At 38.5% G+C, this 19,574-nt stretch overlaps 1 protein-coding gene across 2 annotated transcripts in view; it reads left to right on the forward strand.

The window, feature by feature from the left end:
• IRAK3 (interleukin 1 receptor associated kinase 3) overlaps positions 1 to 19,574 on the forward strand; it is a 115,620-nt gene that overhangs the window by 56,983 nt on the left and 39,063 nt on the right. For both annotated transcript variants that reach the window (XM_055356996.2, XM_031001115.3), the window contains one exon: positions 13,877 to 14,059. In XM_055356996.2, coding sequence (XP_055212971.1) covers positions 14,020 to 14,059 — 40 coding nt within the window. In that variant the 5' untranslated portion in view covers positions 13,877 to 14,019. The remainder of the gene's footprint in view (positions 1 to 13,876; positions 14,060 to 19,574) is intronic.

Raw genomic sequence — 19,574 nt, forward strand, 5'->3', positions numbered from 1 at the left:
AGTGAAATGCTAAAGTAAACTACGGTTTGCAATGAACGCGGCTCCTAATTTTCTTAATTAAATCTTATTTACCCAATTTCGTTGAATGAAGGTTTATGCTAAAGAGTGGCTTTTTATTTTAATCTAAAAAAATTGGCTTCAGAACTGTATTTTATGCAGACATTGGAAAGTTGAGCAACTGCCTGCTGGAAGTGTTGAGTGTAGCCAGAGATAATTCGGACAAAAATCTTTGTTTTGTTAAGTACAGGCATTTTTGGTTAGATTTGATATTCCACAATGTCATGTTTAATGTTTATTGAAAAGAATCATGATTATGTCAAAATAACTTAGCTTTAATGGTCTGAAATAGGATTTTTCTTACCAGGACTAGCAGAAGACCTAAGAGGAGAGTTTCCTTGGTTACTGATGAACTGTATGGTCACAGTCTTTGAATTGTAGCAATGGGCTTCTGGTTATACAAAAAATGTTTATATATTTTAAGCTCTGTAGTTTTAAGTTATGGCCCTTAAGAAAAAAAAAAAAAGTCTGATTTCTAGAAAACGAGATTTCCAGTGTGCATTTGAGGGATTTTGAGGGATAAGGTCACTTCCCCATCAGATCTTTTTGAGATGGATTTTGGCGTGGACAGTATTTATACCCGTTGATTTCCTAGAGTTACTGACTTTGAGAAAGAAAAGTGTTTTTAGTCCAGTTTAATGTTGGTGAATGGGACCAGGTGGGTGTGGTAAATTAGTGAGGCAGATTATTCTCTCTCTTTCTGTTGATAGTATTGAAATCCAGATATTCATGCTTTACATGGCTTGTCTCATATAACTTCTCCAATTACTCTGTGAGTCATTATCATCACCAGTGTTTTTTTTTAACAGGTCAGGAAACTGTGGTACAAATTGGTTAAGTAACTTGTTCAGGTTCACCAGCTGGAAGTGGAAGAGCCAGGATCTGAACCATGGTAGTCTGGATCCAAGGCTTATGTCCTTAACCCCAGCCACTCTACACTTCTCCCCTTACTGCTGTGTTCTTTCTGGCCACATCTAACAGCCTCCCTAAAGTACAGACATTTCTGGCATCAAAGAACAATTCAGTGATCCATTTCAAGCATGCAGCCCTATTTTCCTAGTGGTGAAAATGAATGAGGACCACCCAAATGAGAACAAACAAAAGCTATTTTTTCAAAGCAAGGGAGCCAGCCACCATTGCTTGTGTTTGGCAGAAACTCAAAAGCAGACAGAAGATGGAGGAGGGTGGGAGAAGAAGGCTTCAGCTATGTCCTGATTGGAGGCTGTTGATATGGGGAAGCTGTAGTTGAGCTACCTAAAGGGGGTATTTTGTGTGTTTGTTTAGGGGTACATAATTGGCTTTCTCTGGTTGGCCCTAAGTTGGAAGTAGGAGCAAAAACTGAGGAAGTGGTCAGTAATTATTCAAGTCCTGGCCATTTGGGACAGGTTGCTACAGGGGTTCTTGTTTGGCTGCCTGGGCTAGTTGCTACAGTTTAACCCAGTTACTGATAGTTTAACTTGTTAGATACTGTAGACGGTAGGTTGGTTTCTTGGACTGGTTGATGTACATTGCCTACAGAGTTCTATTTTTATATATAAGCTGGCCATTGTCCCTTTGTGTATTCATTCTCTCACAGGGAAAGGGTCTAAAATGTTTACTCCATGATACTTCAGCTGTAATTCATTGTGCAGGTGGTCATGCCTATTGACTGCCTGGACTACTGAGCTGGCCCTGACCAGGTGCTGCACAAGTTCTTGGCTCAGCAAGAAGGCAAGGCTAGCCCAGTTCAGGGTGTTGAGGCAACTGCCTGTGCTAAACATGCCGAGTTTTCCTGTGGGCACAGCGAAGGGAGAAAGAGGGGAAGAGGTGCAGGTAGGGAAAACTTGACCTTCGAGAGGGGAAGGAGAGTGATGGAGGACTGAATCAAAGAGGCAGTCCTTTGTATGCTCAGGACAGCTGACAGCCCAAGCTTAAATGTAGAAAACAACTGTAATATACTAAGTAAAGCTCTCTCGAGCCGATCATGATTCTTGATGACGGTGAGTGTCAGGTTATGTTTACAAAGGCAGCTCATATAGCAGCCTATATGATATGACCAGTGTGTGCAGGATAAGGTAAGCCAATCATTCACAAACACAAATCACCTATGCAGTCTTTTAAATACGCAGATGCAGGTCCCACTCCTAGAGCTGCTGATTCAGTAAGTCTGGGTTGAGGGTCCAGCTTCTTTCATTTTTTGTCAAACCCCAGGAGTGAGTCTGATGCACAACCTGATTGGTAAGCCATTGCTTAGGCCAAATTCTCTTTTTTAATAGTGTCTTCATATAACAGATATTTTACTACATTCTTTCATTACTTCATTTAATTACTTTTATTTTTAAACATATTCTACATAGTACTCTTCAAATCACTTTTGTCAAGTATTGTTATTAAAAATAATGTAATCACAAGATAATATATTCTGTGGTTATCACTGATGACTTTATGGCTTTTAGTGAAAGCAAGAGCCCAAAAGCCCAAATGAAATATGTTGTTTACGTTACAGACATGATAACGTAGTACATACAGAACCTCTGGAGACAACTCATCTGATTACATTACCATAGATTGGTATTTAAATTAAATTATTTGGAGCAGCTGACACCGTAAAACCTCTCAACACTTACGATGTACTGAGAAACGCTTTTTGCAAATGATATATAATAGGCTGTATTCAATTTTCTTCCTCTCAAGAAAGAAAAGGGAAATTATTATATAAATCATTAATAATTACTTTAAAAATTAAATGTAAAATCACATTAAGTGTGCATTTGTATATTCAATAAAGATTCAAAATAATAGTAGTAATAATAATAAAGCTACCTCCTGTCAAGGCTTACTATTGGCCAGTGTAGTAAGCATTTTACATGGATTATCTCATTTACTTATCACAACAATTCTATCAGGTAGACACTCTTCCTATTTCCATTTTATAGATAGGTGAACTGATTCTCAGAGAATTTAAGTAACTTGCCTTGAGTCACAGTCTTCTAAATGGCACACTAAGATTCTAACCACATGATCAGACTGCATATTCTATGTTCTTTTTTTTCTTTTCTTTTCTTTCTAAATTTTAAATAGATGTGTTTTTTTAATGTTATTATTATCTTTTTTTTGAGATGGAGTTTCGCTCTTGTTGCCTAGGCTGGAGTGCAATGGCTCAATCTCAGTTTACCGCAACCTCTGCCTCCCGGGTTCAAATGATTCTCCTATCTCAGCCTCCCGAGTAGCTGGGATTACAGGCATGCACCACCATGCCCGGCTTAATTTTTTTTTGTATTTTTAGTAGAGACAGGGTTTCTCCATGTTGGTCAGGCTGGTCTCGAACTCCTGACCTCAGGTGATCTGCCTGCCTCAGCCTCCTAAAGTGCTGGGATTACAGGCATGAGCCACCGCGCCGGGCCTAGATGTATTTTTTTAAGAACAGTTTTAAATTTATGGAAAAGTTTAGCAGATAGTAGGAAGAGTTCCCGGATACTCTACATCCTTCGTACGCTCCGCACCCAGTTTCCCATTATTAACATCTTGCATGAGTGTGCTGCATTCATTACAATATTGACACATTATTATTAACTAAAGTCCATGCTTTATTCAGACTTCCTTTGCTTTTACCCGATGTCCTTTCTCTGTTCCGGGATCCCATTCAGGATACCACATTACATTTATTTGTCGTATCCTCTGGCTCTTCTTGGCTGTGATGGTTTCTCATACTTTCCTCGTTTTTGATGACTTTGACAGTTTTGAGGAATATTGGTTGGAACTTATCCACTATTTTGTAGACTGTTCCTCAACTGCGATTTTTCTGATGTTTTTCTCATGATCAGACTGAGGTTATGGATTTGGGGGAGGAAAACCATAAAGTACTGACCTGTATCCAGGGTCGGTACTATTTACAGGAGTTATCACTGCTTATGTTAACCATGGCTGAGATGGTGTCTGTCAGATATCTGCCCTGTAAAATTACTTCACTTCCCTCTCTTTCTGTTTCTTACTTTTTGGAAGGAAGTCACCATATGCAGTAGAGCCTGCTTTTTTTGTGTTGCTATTGTTGTTTTGGAGACGGGATCTCACTCTGTCATCCAGGGTGAAGTGCAGTGGCACAATCACAACTCACTACAGCCTCGACCTCCCAGGCTCAAGTGATCCTTCCCACCTCAGACTCCCAAATAGCTGGGACTACAGGCACATGCCACCACACCTGGCGAAGTTTTTGTATGGATGGGGCCAGGCTGGTCTCAAACTCCTGGGCTCTAGCAATCCTCCTGCTTCAGCCTCCCAAAGTGCTGGGATTACAGATGTGAGCCACCGCTCCCAGGTAAGCCTGGTTTTTTGACCACTGTGTTATTTCTGTCACAAGTTAGTTAGACAATGTTATGTCTAGCTCTCACTTCTCTAAGCTAACACCCCACTGCTCTGTTCCTCTTTATGGTAAAATTCCTCAAAAGGGCTATTTATACTCCAGGTCCTCCATTCTTCCTTGAACCCCTCCAGTCAGGGTTTCACCTCCCACCGCTCCATTGAAAGTCCTGTCATCTGAAGTCACTACAGCTAAATCCAATGGTTGGTTCAAAGTTTTGATCTTATTTGATATAGTTGATCACTCCTTTCTCCTTTCTTCTTGAAGTGCTTTCTCTGCTCTAGAACATTACATGCCCCTGCCGGACGCGGTGGTTCACGCCTGTAATCCCAGCACTTTGGGAGGCTGAGGTGGGTGGATTGCTTGTGGTCAGGAGTCCGAGACCAGCCTGGACAACATGGTGAAACCCTGTCTCTACTGAAAATGCAAAAGATTAGCCGGGCGTGGTGGCGGGTGCCTGTAATCTCAGCTACTTGGGAGGCTGAGGCAGGAGAATCCCTTGAACCTGGGAGGCCAAGGTTGCAGTGAGCCGGGATCACACTACCGTACTCCAGCCTGGGCGACAGAGCGAGACTCCTCTCAAAAAAAAAAAAAAAAAAAAAAAATTACATGCTCCTTAATTTCTTCTCTTCTTATAGATTTATCTCAATGTCTTAGAGTGCCCCTGGGCTTAGTCCATGGACCTTGTCTCTTCTGTTTATCTGCTAATTTCACATAAATTCAATCTATATACTACTCCCAAATTTCTAGCCCAAGTCTCCCTCTGGAATGTCATCTTCATCCATCTATTTGCCTATTTGACAGACATCTCCAACTTAACAGCTCAGAAATGCTCCCCCAGCCCTCCCAAAGTTTTCCCATCTCAGTAATGATAGTTCCATTCTTCATTTGTTCAGGCCAAAAATATTAGCCTTTTGTGACTTGTCACTTTCTCTCACAAACCACATCCTATCTCTCAGTAAATGATGCTGTTGACTGTGCCTTCAGGATCTGTCTAATAATCTGACCATTTCTTACCACTGCCACCATAGCCATCTTGGCACCAACCACCATCAGTTCCCACCTCTACTATTTTAGCAGTTGGCTGACTGGGCTCAGACTCCCTGCTACTGCCCTTGACCTCCTTGAGTGTCTTTTCAGCCCAGCAGTCGGCAAGCCTGTGATGCCTGTAAAGCATATGCTATCATTGCCCTATTCAGAACCCTCTGGCGGCTTCCCAGGCCAGTCAGAGCAAACCCTGAAGTCCTGTGTGGCTTTTCTCACTTTCTTCTCCCTCTTGTTTGCTTGACTCCAACCACATTAGCCTCCTTGTTCCTTGAACACGCAAGGAACATTCTTCCTGCCAGTAACCTGTAGGCTTGCTTCTTCACTTCCTTCATGTTTTTGTTTAACTATTACCTCCTCTGACCACTCTTTTGTTTTGTTTTGTTTTCTAAGACGGAATTTCGCTTTTGTTGCACAGCCTGGAGTGCAATGGTGTAATCTTGGCTCTCTGCAACCTCCACCTCCCGGGTTCAAGAGATTCTCCTGCCTCAGCATCCCGAGTGGGATTACAGGCGCCTACCACAACACCAGGCTAATTTTTTGTATTTTTAGTAGAGACGGGGTTTAACTATGTGGGCCAGGCTGATCTCGAACTTCTGGCCTTAGGTGATCCACCCACCTCGGCCTCCCAAAGTGCTGGGATTACAGGTGTGAGCCACCACACCCGGCCGTGGCCACTCTTTTAAAATTGACACCCCCCCACCACTCTCTTATGCCTCTTTTCCACTTTATTTTTCTCTATATCATTTATCACCTCTCGCATACTTCATGTATGTAAGTATCTCTATGTATATATAAAATAAACTATATATATATGTAAACATATATATGTTTATTTGTTTATTCTTCATCTAGAAATAAGCTTCAAGGGAGCAGGGATATTTCCTTCCTTTGTTTCCTGCTGACTCTCTTAGCATCGAAAATTGTACTTGGCACAGAGCAGGCACCCAGTAAATATGTACGTTCTGAATAAATTAATGAATCAACAAATGTCTATTAAAAACCTTGTTGGGTTGTCTATTAAAAACCTTGTTGGGCAGAATCTTTGATAAAGCACTGTAAATACAATGTCCTAGTCCCTGCTTGTAAGAATTTTCCAATTTAGTGTAGACAACAGACCTATAAAAGTTTAACAAGGGAAGAATGTGTGGGGAAATAGTATTGATATTCACCTGGGAATGAAATTACATAGCTTCTGACTGAAACCTTGGTGTTGAGGGTGAATTATCTCCCAGAGGTAGTTAATGTTAGGTTCCTACCTGTGTCTAGGATTAAGAGAGCAGGACAGACAGAGGGGCACCTGAGAAGTCACACACAGCCCTCCGCAGTTATGAGTCCTACTCAGGCATGGGGTAAAACATACACATGAGCTTAAGTATGAATAAGAACTATTTCTTATAAAATATATTAACTACTAAGTGTTAATGCTTACAGTCTGGTATGACGAATAGATCTAACTTATAATTTTGACTTTTGTTTTACTCTTTTGGAATTAAAAATATCTTTAACCTTAAAAATTCTTTTAAAAAATTGTCTAATTTTTTGCATGCTTTGTAGAAAGAAAGAGATATCTTTCCTTTTTCCCTTACAGTGTCTAAAAACAAGATTTGTGAGAATGGAGTCTTAATTTTGCAGGGGTTTTGGCATGTGGTTGTATGCAAATACAAAGATTCCAAATACGGATGTGTTGCATTATTTGAAAAAACCCCTTCAGAGACATATTTGCATATGGAGACGTGATTTCTGCAACTGAAAACAGTCAGTCCTGCACTCTCAAAACAGCCTTCAAGGACCTTTGAGCATCTGATTTCTGAACTTCTTAGGTTGACTTTTTGGCTTATGTGACTCCAATACGACTTTCAACAAAGATTTGTGTTCCAAAAAATGGTTTTAAACAATGCTTAACTAACAGCATGTTTTTCTTAATTTGTATTTTCAGTTTAGAATGCTTTTAACTTTATCAACATAATTAGTCATTGAGAACTTTTCTCTGTATTTTTATTTGATATGTACTGCGAGTAAACAAAGTCCTATATTCTGAAAGGGGACAAGTAAGGGAGAGTTGAAGAAAATGATAAATATTGAAGAATGTAATTAACATGTTGAGAGTTTGCATTCCTGTTGTATCAGATTAGAGCTATTTTATAGAATTGGATCTAAATGAAGTATACATTTTATGGATGCTAAAAATACTCTTTAGCAATGTTTCTATTCAGAATGCATCATCATTAGAGAAAAGCTATTAAGGTTGCAGTGTGAATCACCAGTTGGAAAAAGAGAAAACATATTTCATTTCCAGTCCGGAAGCAATCCATGCATGCAGGCAGTATTCATTTTAACAGTCTGGATCAGTTTTTTACCATGAACTTCTGCTATTACAAAAAATGCCTTTGTCTAATCTAGCTTTGCTTAGATGTGGTGCAAACTCAGAACTATATGCCCCGGTCAATGTTAGAGAACTTAAAACCCCAGCTCGTTTGGCATCTGTTCATTCATATTCCAGCTGAATCTCAGAAATGTGCTTAAGGGAAAGCATCTGATATTAGCAGTTTCTCAGCCAAGTCACAGGACGGGACATCCCAGAGTCATGGCCTGCTGCACTTTTAAAAGGGAAATTCAGGAATCAAAAAAAAAAACAAACAGAGAATGGAATTTATGGAAAGTATGGAATGAAAAGCTGACATTCCCTGGGACTTGAAATGTTAACTCTGGATTTCCTTAATAGCTATAAACTGTGCCTTTCCTACTGTGGCAATTGTTGTGAGCTAGAACATGTTTATACCTTTTTATGTATAAATATTTTATCTGAGACTCCTGCTACTGTTGCTACCCGATGCATCTTCCAAAAGGTAAAGCTTCCATCTTTGCATCACCTTCTCAGAAATCTGAATTGGTCCCATTGCTTTCAGAATGAAGTTAAGTTCATATGCTAACACTCAGGGTCTCTGTCTGTCAATCAGCAAAAATATATTGAACGTGTACTATGTGGCTAAGCATGTTTCTGCAGATACAAGGTAACATGGAGACCTCATGGAGCTTGTTCACCTTTTCTTTAACGTGAACACTCTGCTCCAAGCATTCTGGCCTTCCCTCTGCCCTCTTGTGTTGTCTTCACTGTTTCTGGAACAATTCCCCATTTGATATACCCTTTTCTATTCCTTTAGCCTAGTTAAACCTTGCCCCACGACATGACACTTCTATTGCAAAGCTAGGTGGTATTTGGTTACCCTTCCTTTCCTTTCCTGGCTGTGGTAGTCCACAAAAGCATTTTCTCCTTTCAGTCTTGTTAAATTATGTGCATATGTCTTATCCCAAAGTTTCAAAGGGTAGCAGGAACGATTTTAGTTTACAAAAGAAAAATGAAGAAGTCTATTATTTAAATATTCATTACTATGAATTTATATGATACAGGATGCCTAATACTATGTAAATATTAGTCAATTAATTTTCTTTTCCTTCTCCTTTTTTTTTTTTTTTTTTGTTTTTTTTTTGTTTTTTGGAGGCAGAGTCTCACTCTGTCACCCAGGCTGGACTGCAGTGGTGCAATCTTGGCTCACTGTAGCTTCAACCTCCTGGGCTCAAGCTATCCTCCCACCTCAGCCACCGAGTAGTTAGGACTATAGGTGCATGCACACCACCAAGCCTGGCTAATTTTTAAATTTTTGTAGAGATGGGGTTTTGCCATGTTGCCCAGACTGGTCTTAAACTCCTGGGCTCAAGCGATGCTCTTGCCTTAGCCTCCCAAAGTGCTGGGATTACAGGCGTGAGCCACTGCACCCAGCCTCGATTAATGTACTAATAGAAAATGTGGAAACCTAAACTTTCCCTTTGCTGAAATTTGATATTTAGAGTTCTCTTGTTGGAATGTTCATTTTGAGAGTGGGAAGTGTTTTAAAGATAAGAGGTGTTATAATTAATTAACAGGCCAGGGAAGAGCAAGAAGATTCATTATATGTATTAGGTGGGACTACAAGAACATTTGTTATTAAGAAGTTTGAGATTGTTCAGTGAGGCTGTGTTTTGCCTGGAGTTGTGTCATAGGTCGATGGCAGTGCCACCACTAAATACATGTGTTCCTGTACTCACCCAGAGGCCCACGGGAATGCTCTGTTTTCACTAAGAACTTTTTTCCTTGGAAAGCAGGATAGTCTGCGGGGCTCAGACTCATTCATTTGTCTTGTTTTCAATCTGAAACTGTAGTGATTATTTTTTCCTCCCCAGGATAGTGTACTCTATCCAATACTTCTTTAAGAATTGGCCTCTCTTTGGAAGTACTCAGTTTTAGACATGGCATAGCTCAGGCTCCAGAAGCCACCCCTCCAGAAAGCCTTCCCTGCTGTTCTCATCTTTAGTTAGAGGCCTGTCTTCATGCTCAACCCACACTTAGTGCATACAATTACTGTATTGCTGGCATATAGCAGATACTCAACAAATGTTTGAACTACACTGATTTGCAGTATTTCTCTTAAGAATTTTTAGAAATAGCTAAATAAAGTGTTTATAAAAAATGTGCCTCAATGATATAGGCAGATTACCTCATCAGAAAGAAATATATTAAAATAACATTACTATATTTGGCTAATATTTTTGCTTTTTAAAGGCTTCCTTTTAAAAATGATAAGCTATCTAAAACATATATTGGCATTTGGATAGTCTTTGCCTCTGTGAAACATCATCTCTTCAAAGAGATGAGGAATGAATATATTCTTGCCAGAACTTGAAATATGGAGGAAGGGCAAAGACATTCTAACTCAATGATGTCAGACATTTTATTCTAGCTATTTTTCTTTCCTTACAGCCTAAACATGCATTCAAATAGAATGTCTCAACTTTATCTTCCCTTGTTTGATATGTAATTGCAAATGCTGCCACTCTATTTAACTCTGTTCTGGTACAAGTTGTAACAGAGTAACAAAATTCAAGATATGACCTTGTGTATATCAGTCAGGATAAACTAAGTTATGCTGCAGTAACAAGCAGCACCAAAAATGTCAGTGGTTAAACATAGCAGAGGTTTACTTTTTGCTCCCAGGAAGAACACTGAGAGTCTAGCAAACTCTCCTCCATGTAGTGACTCAGCATTTCAGGCTGCTTTGATCTTGAGGCAGCCCCCTGTCAACACGTAGTGAATTGTGCCCTGGTTCTTCAGTGTTTCTGGCTGGAAGAGACACAGAGGCATGCCTAACCTGAAAGGGCAGGGAAATGGAATCCTCTATGATGGGATAGAGGGTTGGAAGTATTGGCAGCACTAGTAATGTCTACCAGGTCAATTTTTAGCTCATAGAAAGAGGGCCAGTCATGGTTTCTTATTGTGAACACTTTCAATTTTCAGGATTTACTCACAGCCTCAGTGGGAGCATAAAGTTGAGGTAAATTGAATATTCCAGCAAAGGCTTATAGAATGAAAAATTGGGCATGGGGGATGCCATATTAAGGCAGAAGATATTTGCCTTTCTGCTGGCTTGATTTCAAATATTATAACTGGTGTAGAAACTCCCTAAGAAATTAATGACCTTTGGACTCTAAAACAGACTTTTGTGTGTTTGTGTGTGGAAACAGAGTCTCACTCTGTTGCCTAGGCTGGAGTGCAATGGCGTGATCTCAGCTCACTGCAACCTCCGCCTCCTGGGTTCAAGTGATTCTCCCACCTCACCCTCCTGAGTAGCTGGGACTACAAGTGCATGCCATCACACCTGGCTAATTTTTGTATTTTTGTATTTAGTCAAGATGGGGTTTCACCATGTTGGCCAGGCTGGTCTCAAACTCCTGACCTCAAGTGATCCTCCCGCCTTGGCCTCTCAAAGTGCTAGAACTACAGATGTGAGCCACCACGCCTGGACCCAAAACAGACTTTTAACAGAAGAAAGTTTCACAAGACTTATCATTTTTCTGAGATCTGAACAACCATTGCCTTTTAAAAGCACATCTGCCTTTGAAGTCTCCCGTTGGTGGACAGGGGAGTCCTATCTCCTATGAGACCACCTTGGTTCCTGCTGGAGGGCAGCTTCCACATATTGGTGTGTGGCAGGATGAAAGGATGCTGAGCTCCTAAAGCCAGTTATGGTGGTGTGTCAGGGGTCCCCCGTGACCACCTTCAGATAACAATGGGATTTTATCCACAGACTTGCATCCAGGATCCTAAATTTTTTAGTTTCTCTGGAAGGCAAAGTTATGAAAGGATGGTGCCATCACCACCAAAAGCCCAAAACACATTGTTAATTTTAGTGCTCAATATTCCAGATTGGGAATATTATCGTAGGAACAAGACCACCTTTTCTGTCATTTGCTTTCTTTCTCCCCGCTTTGCCTCAAAGTACACTTTAAAATTTGGAAGTTGTGCAGAAAGGCAATATAAATTTTTGCTTGAAGAATCCTGTTAAACCAGGGCACCATAAAAACTCATATACTTTCTGTACAGTTTTAAGATGTTTATCCCAAACCTTAATTGAATTATTTAAAGCCTAGTATCCTAGTAAAACATTTCCCTGATTTTACCTAGATATTAGCTTTTACTTGCTCAAAAGTGTTCAATGGGAAGACAGGGGGAACAAAACACCATTTCTCAAACCTTCAACAGCTGAATCTAACTGTATTATGAATAAATAATAACCACACTGAAGGGGTGAGGAAGAAAAGAATTAATCTAAGTACTTTGGAACACAGCATCTTAACTGGATGCGCTTATGCTAAGGACAGAAAGAATTATTGTGTTCTGATTTTGCTAATGTGTGTCTCACAGGGGTATGGGTTGGCAATTCTGAAAGCACTTTATGTGCATTGTAGAATTAAACAAATGAGTAAATATATTATCAATAATATTACTGTTCAAGAATAAAGTTACAAATGAGGAAGGACTGAAATATACCCTGTGATGTTGGATTAGAATCAGAAGCATCAGAATAAATTCTTGGTATTTAATATAAGCGCCTACTGATAGAGGAATAGAGATCCACGGATGAGTGTACATACCTATATTTCCTTGCTCTGTGTTCTTGGAGGGCCTAGAAGCAATGGAACCCTGGCCACAATGAGCAATTCTGGCACCTGGATTGAGCTTCTATACACCATTGTCCAATAAAGAAACCAGAGATCATTAGACAAATAATTCCAGTCCTGGAAAGGGGAAAATACAAAATGAGCCTGGAGCACCTTGTAGAGCCAGAAAATAAGGAGATACTCACAAAAAGATAGGGCTTGTCAAAAGAACACAAAAGGCCTGCCGTGGTAGTTCTCACATGTAATCCCAGCACTTTGGAAGGCCAAGGCGGGCAGATTGCTTGAGCTTGATCCTAGGAGTTTGAGACCAGCTGGGGCAGTGTGGCAAAACCCCATCTCTACCAAAAAAGAAAAAAAAAACCCACACAAATACAAAAATGTGCTGGGCATGGTGGTGCAGTGCACACCTGTAGTTGCAGCTACTTGGGAGGCTGAGGTGGGAGGATTGCTTGAGCCTGGGAGATGGAGGCTGCAGTGAGCTGAGATTGCCCCACTGTACTCCAACCTGGGTGACAGAGTGAGATCTTGTCTCAAAAAAATAAAATAAAATAAAAATAAAAGGGATAAAAAAAAGAACACAAGAGCCAACCAACCTATTGGACAAAGCTAGAATAATTTTAGCAACAAAATTATTAATGATAGTACTGGATTTTAACCTGTAGGGTAAAATAAATATCCATGAGCCCATAGATATAAATAAACAACTGGATAAATAAATAAATAAATGTAGGAGAAGGGACAGCTGTTTCTTACCAAACAGTTCATAAAGGAAAAAGGGAAAATAGAAAAATCACCATTAAGCAAATATTATAGTAATAATTGTGATAAATAAGATCCACTGGTGGATGCAAATATTAGTGGCCCAAATCCGAGGAGAAGCAGAGTATTTCCATAATCTCAAAGTATCTTCCCCGAAATATTTATTAATTATAAAGAGAAAGATAATTTTATAGTAGAGAAGCTCTGCAGACAGTCCCTTCACTGAATGATAAAAATAAACATTATTATTGATAAGACATTGCTATCTTAAACCTCTTGATATTATGCACTGAGAAGGACAATATCATTTCACTGTCCTGAAAGACAAGGAAAGACTGAGGGACCATCATAGATTGGAGGAGATTAAGGAGAAGGAACAATTAAATATAATATGGAAAACTGGATAGGATCTTAGAACAGAAAAGAGGCATTAGTGGAAAAACTAGTGAAATTAGAATAAGGTTTGCAGTTATCACTGATTCTGATCATTGTATTGTGGTTAGTAAGATGTCAACATTAGCAGAAGGCAGGTGAGTATATTCCAAATTAGTTCAAAATAAAAGTTATAAATAAGAGGAAAGTTAAAGTTATAAATAAGAGGAAATAAAACATAAGGTACACAAAAACAAGTATTTTCATAAAAGTACAGTAAACAATTCTTTGTTTATATTGCAATTTCCACAGCAGAGAGACTTTCAAGCAGCTGGCTGGATGTTCGTCATATTGAAAAGTATGTAGACCAAGGTAAAAGTGGAACAAGAGAATTACTTTGGTCCTGGGCACAGAAAAACAAGACCATCGGTGACCTTTTACAGGTCCTCCAGGAGATGGGACATCGTCGAGCTATTCATTTAATTACGAACTATGGTAAATGCTGATTCTTATAATGTGGCTCTTAATCTGTAATAGGAACTGTAATTTGTAAATTTGAATATTGCATTTTATCCAAGACATTGACTCATGCTCTGTGTCAGTGTTTCCTTACCTGTGGCTTTTATCTGGAAGGGACTTTCTAGCTTCACATTTTCTTGTGACACTTTCTTCCCTTATCACCTAACTTATACAACATATTTCTTTCTATCACTTTATAGTTCTGTTTTTTTAACTTACTTTTACTTACAAACTACACTTTTTAAAAATGTTTCATTTTTAGCAGTTAATAGAATCAGCTCTGTCAAAAACTCTGAAACTCTTTGAGTCATAAACATAGTTGGAATCACAATATTTGAGATACAGATCATGCTATTCTTTGTTTTACTAAATATTACAAGTTAAAAATATAATTGTATTTTCCCCCTATATTTAATATTTTATATTGTACCTACCTCCAGAATAATCTGGGGATGTTTCTTTTATCTTCACTGCTGTTTTTACACCACAGCGTTTAACCCTGCGTTACTTGTTACTACCCATTCCACAGTAGCCTAATTCTTCCCTTTGTCTTCTCTATTTCTGGGTCTGTGTCATGCCTTATATTTAGAACAACATGATCAATAAAGCTCATGAAGTTTTCTCCATTTATTCATTGTCAGTGAAATAATCTGACATCACCTGTTCTGTTTGTTCCACTTAGATGTATTCATTTCAACAATAATGATCTTGGGTCTTTTGTTATAGACCCAAGGCTCTTAGATTGGAAACTCTTTTGAATCAACATCTTTATTCTTTGGCTCTTTTCATAGATCGCATTTTTAGTTTTGTGTATTTGCACACATGTTCTTTGGTAATATATTTAATGCGCATGAGCCCTTGCACACACACACACACACACACACAAAGAATCCTGAGAGATTTGTACCAGAAAACTGTAGCTTCACATTGACTTTTATTTTGATCTTTCCTATTATTGGGATATTAGTTCCTAATAGACTTCCACCATGATATTATTCATATAACTTGGCTAATCCCCTTTGTCTTTTGCACATTGTTTCTTCACTTAGTTTAGGGCAGCAGAATACTTCACTGTGAAGTTGACTGAGCAAGTGAAATTCAGTGAGTCCCTGGGAACTGTAAATGCAATGCCTTTTCATTATCTGAGCCTTTCCCAGCCACTGAAACCACCCACATGGCTTGCTGTTCACAGTACAAACTTACGCCACTTTAACAGGACACACAGGTATGTTTTATACTTCAGTGTTCTGGAATAAATTTTAGGGTATATTTTCACTCTCTATGTTGTTTATTTGTGCAGCAGAGAATAATGTGGACTGTAAGTAGACAAAAATTCCACATTCTTGGTTGACTCTTAGTCTGTTGCACATGCAACATTTATTTTTCTTTTTTTGATGTGAGATTAGCCGATTGGTAAAAAGACTTTACTGCCCTGGTACAAAGAGATAGGTAAATCTGAAGTGAAGAGGAGGATAGCACCTTACTTCTTTACTAAAGAAAATAGCATTATTTAATTGTAATTGATTGAGTTGATGTTTCAAATTAAATAACAATTTTGAAAAAGTTAATTATGTAGTTGTTAAAAGTGAGATGTGATGATTTGTTGGAAGCATAAGTGTAGCTTGCTCAACAGGGGTTTCCTATCATAGCTACTCATTAAATTAGGAGTTGGAGCTCCTAACTAAAGATGCATAAAATGATTTAGTCCTTCTATGCTGCCACCGTGGACAGATTTATCAGTTATCTAAATAATCAGTTATTGCCCACCTTTCCTTGCAATTTTATTCTGTTTTGTGGAACTGATTTTATTTTAGAGGAATTTGGGGCTTTTATATTCCAGCTTCCAGGCATCACTTTGTAGATTTGGATTTTCCTAGTCATATTGAAACGGGCCTTTTATTTCCTCCCAGGTACTATGCCTACAATTCAGGTTGCTGCTGCTAGGTGGTTTCTTCACATCAGTAAAGCATTCTCTCAGATCTCAGGACATAACAAAATTGCTCAAGAAACTAGAATCTCTATTTTTTGTTATTATATTTCTGGCATGCATGTCCTTATTGTATCACATTTTGTATTTATAATTCAATGATCAGCAATTGTTTTCCAGTTTTGACACAAAATTCGCAGCTTTCTACTGGCTTCTTCTTAAGAGAGCCATTTTCAATCTTCCATTTTATATGACAATGAAGGATTATCTCTCTTTTCACAAACAGCAAAAGAAATAATGACTTTTAGTGCCCATACAGCCCCCAGATTTCACATTTTTTTCTACACAAATTCAGTATGTTTGTTATTTTTTCTTCTTGCCTAGTTGCCCTGGCTAGAACCTTTAGCATGTTGAGTAGAAGTGGCAAGACCAGACATCCTTATCTTGTTCCTGACCTTAAGGGTAAAACATTCAGTCTTTCATGATTAGTGATGTTAACTGTCGGTTTTTTGTAGATGGCCCTTATCATATTGAGGACATTTTCTTCTGTTGGTAGGGCTTTTATCAAGATAGGGTGTTGGATTTTTCAGATGCTTTTTTGTCATCTATTGAAATGAACATGTGTTTTTTGTCCTTCATTCTGTTAATGTGGTGTATTACATTGATTGATCTTCAGATATTAAACAAATCTTGGATTCCTGGGATAAATCCCATTTGGTCATTGTATCTAATCCATACATGCTTCTGGATTCAGTTTGCCAGTATTTTGTTGAGGATTTTTGCATCTATATTTGTAAGAGGTATTGGTCTGTTGTTTTCTTGTAATGTCTTTATCCGGCATTGGTATCAATAATACTGGTCTCATAAAATGATTTGGGAATTGTTCTATCTTTTTCTATTCTGGAAGAATTTGTGAAGGACTGGTGTTCATCTTCTTTAAATGTTTGGTAGAATTCACCTGTGAAGCCATCTAAGCCTCGGCTTTTCTTTGTGGGACGTTTTAAAGTACTAGCTCAATCTCTTGTTATGAGTCCATGTATATTGTTTATTTTTGCTTGAGTTAGTTTCAATAGTTTGTGTCTTCCTAGAAACCTGTCCATGTCATCTAAGTTATCTAGTTTTTTGGCATATCATTGTTCATAATATTCCTTTATAATTCCATTTATTTCTGTGAGGTCAGTATTGATGTCCCCTCTTTTATTCTTGATTTTAGTAATTTGAATCTCTTTCTTGGTCAGTTAAGCTAAAAGATTGTCAATGTTAATGATCTTTTCAAAGAAACAATTTTGGTTCTATTGAGTTTTCTTTTTAAAAAATCTTCTATTTCGGCCGGGCGAGGTAGCTCAAGCCTGTAATCCTGGCACTTTGGGAGGCCGAGGCAGGCAGATTGCCTGAGCTGAGGAGTTCGAGACCAGCCTGGGCAAAACGGTGAAACCCCATCTCTACTAAAATACAAAAAAATTAGCTGGGTGTGGCAGCGTGCGCCTGTAGTTGCAGCTATTCAGGAGGCTGAAGCAGGAGAATTGCTTGAACCTGGGAGGTGGAGGTTGCAGTGATCTGAGATCGCACCACTGCACTCCAGCCTGGTTGACAAAGTGAGACTCCATCTCCAAAAAAAAACAAAAAAAAAAAACAAAAAAAAATTCCTCTATTTCATTTATTTCTAATCTTAATTATTTCCTTCCTTTTGCTTGCGTCAGTTTAGGTTGTGCTTCTTTTTCTAGTTCCTTAATGTGAAAGTTTGGTTTACTGATTTGATGCCTTTCTTCTTTTTTTAAGGTAGGCATTTGCAGCTATAAATTTCCCTCTAAGCGTGGCTTTTGCTGCATCTCATAACTTTTGATATGTTGTGTTTTCATTTTCATTCATCTCAAGGTATTTTCTAATTTCTCTCATGACTTCTTTTTTAACTCATTTGTTATTTACGATTTTGTTGTTTAATTTCCAGATACTTGTGAATTTCCCATATTTCCTTCTGCTGCTGATTTCTGCTTGTATTTCAATATGATCAGAAAATAGACTTTGTATGATTTTAATCATTACACATGTATTTGAGGTTCATTTAATTGCCTAAGGTCAGGTCTGTTCTGGAAAATGTTCAATGTATACTTGAGAAATATGTGTATATTTTGGTTTTGGATGGAATGTTCTATAGATATCTGTTAAGTCTAGCTGGTTTATAGTGTTATCAAGGAAATTTGTTATTGATTGGTTATGCTTTCTTGCTAGTTTTCTAAGCAAAATAATTTAAGAAACACTAGAAGATAATCTAGAAAGAAGAAAGCTAGACTAGAAAATGAAAGTTTTCTAGTCTGAGACAAAATGTTAGAAATGACAGCAAAATATGGCAGGGTTTTACTCTTTTGTAGGAAGCTACATAAATTACCCCAGTCCAGACAGCACTCTACCACATAGAAGTTATAGTCGACATTTGGGGTGGTAAGTATTTGTCATTGATACACACACACACACAAACACACACACACACACACACGCACACACACCACCTCCAATACTTTATGGCACAAGATGATATAAAAAAATAAACTAACCCAGGAAGATATAATATCATAATTGTAACATTTAAAAATATATGTGCAAAAATGCTGATAACACAGCTGGGCGCTGTGGCTCATGCCTGTAATCCTAGCACTTTGGGAGGCTGAGGCAGACGGATCACTTGAGGTCAGGAGTTTGAGACCAACCTGGCCAACATGGTGAAACCCTGTCTCTACTAAAAATACAAAAATTAGCTGGGCATGGTGGCAGGGGCTTGTAATCCCAGCTACTCAGGAGGCTGAGGCAGGAGAATCACTTGAACCCAGGAGGCGGAGGTTGCAGTGAGCCAAGATTGCACCACTGCACTCCAGCCTGGGTGACAGAGCGAGACTGTGTCTCAAAAAAAAAAAAAAAAAAAAGGCCCAGTGTGGTGGGTGGCTCATGCCTGTAATCCCAGCACTTTGGGAGGCCGAGGCAGGCAGATCTTTTGAGGCCAGGAGTTCGAGACTAGCCTGGCCAACATGGTAAAACCCCATCTCTACTAAAAATACAAAAAAAAATTAGCCGGGCATGCTGATAGGTGCCTGTAATCCTGGCTACTTGGGAGGCTGAGGCAGGAGAATCACTTGACATTCTCAAGTGGAGGCAGAGATTGCAATGAGCCGAGATCATGCCACTGTACTACAGCCTGGGCGAGAGTGAGAGTCCATCTCAAAAAAAAAAAAAAAAAAAAAGGCTGATAAATTTTTTTAAATTTTCTTCTTTGTACTTTAATATTTTTAAAGTCTAACAATAATTTGTCTTATTTATTACTTGTTTATTATTTAATTATTTAAATTATTTAAAGTTAATAATAGATTAAGGCAACTACTTATGTTTTAAGTGAACAAAAGTATGTTTGTATAACATTTGTTAATTAGAAAGCTATTTCACAAATATAATACTTCACAAATAATACTTTCACAAATTTATCGTAATGTTGCATGGGAATGAAACTTTAGAAATGAACAATGGCTAGCAAGACATTTATTTTCAGAGTCTCAGAAAGGAAAAACATTAGGGACA

Source organism: Gorilla gorilla, chromosome 10 (genome assembly GCF_029281585.2).
Source record: "Gorilla gorilla gorilla isolate KB3781 chromosome 10, NHGRI_mGorGor1-v2.1_pri, whole genome shotgun sequence".
NCBI lineage: Eukaryota > Metazoa > Chordata > Mammalia > Primates > Hominidae > Gorilla > Gorilla gorilla.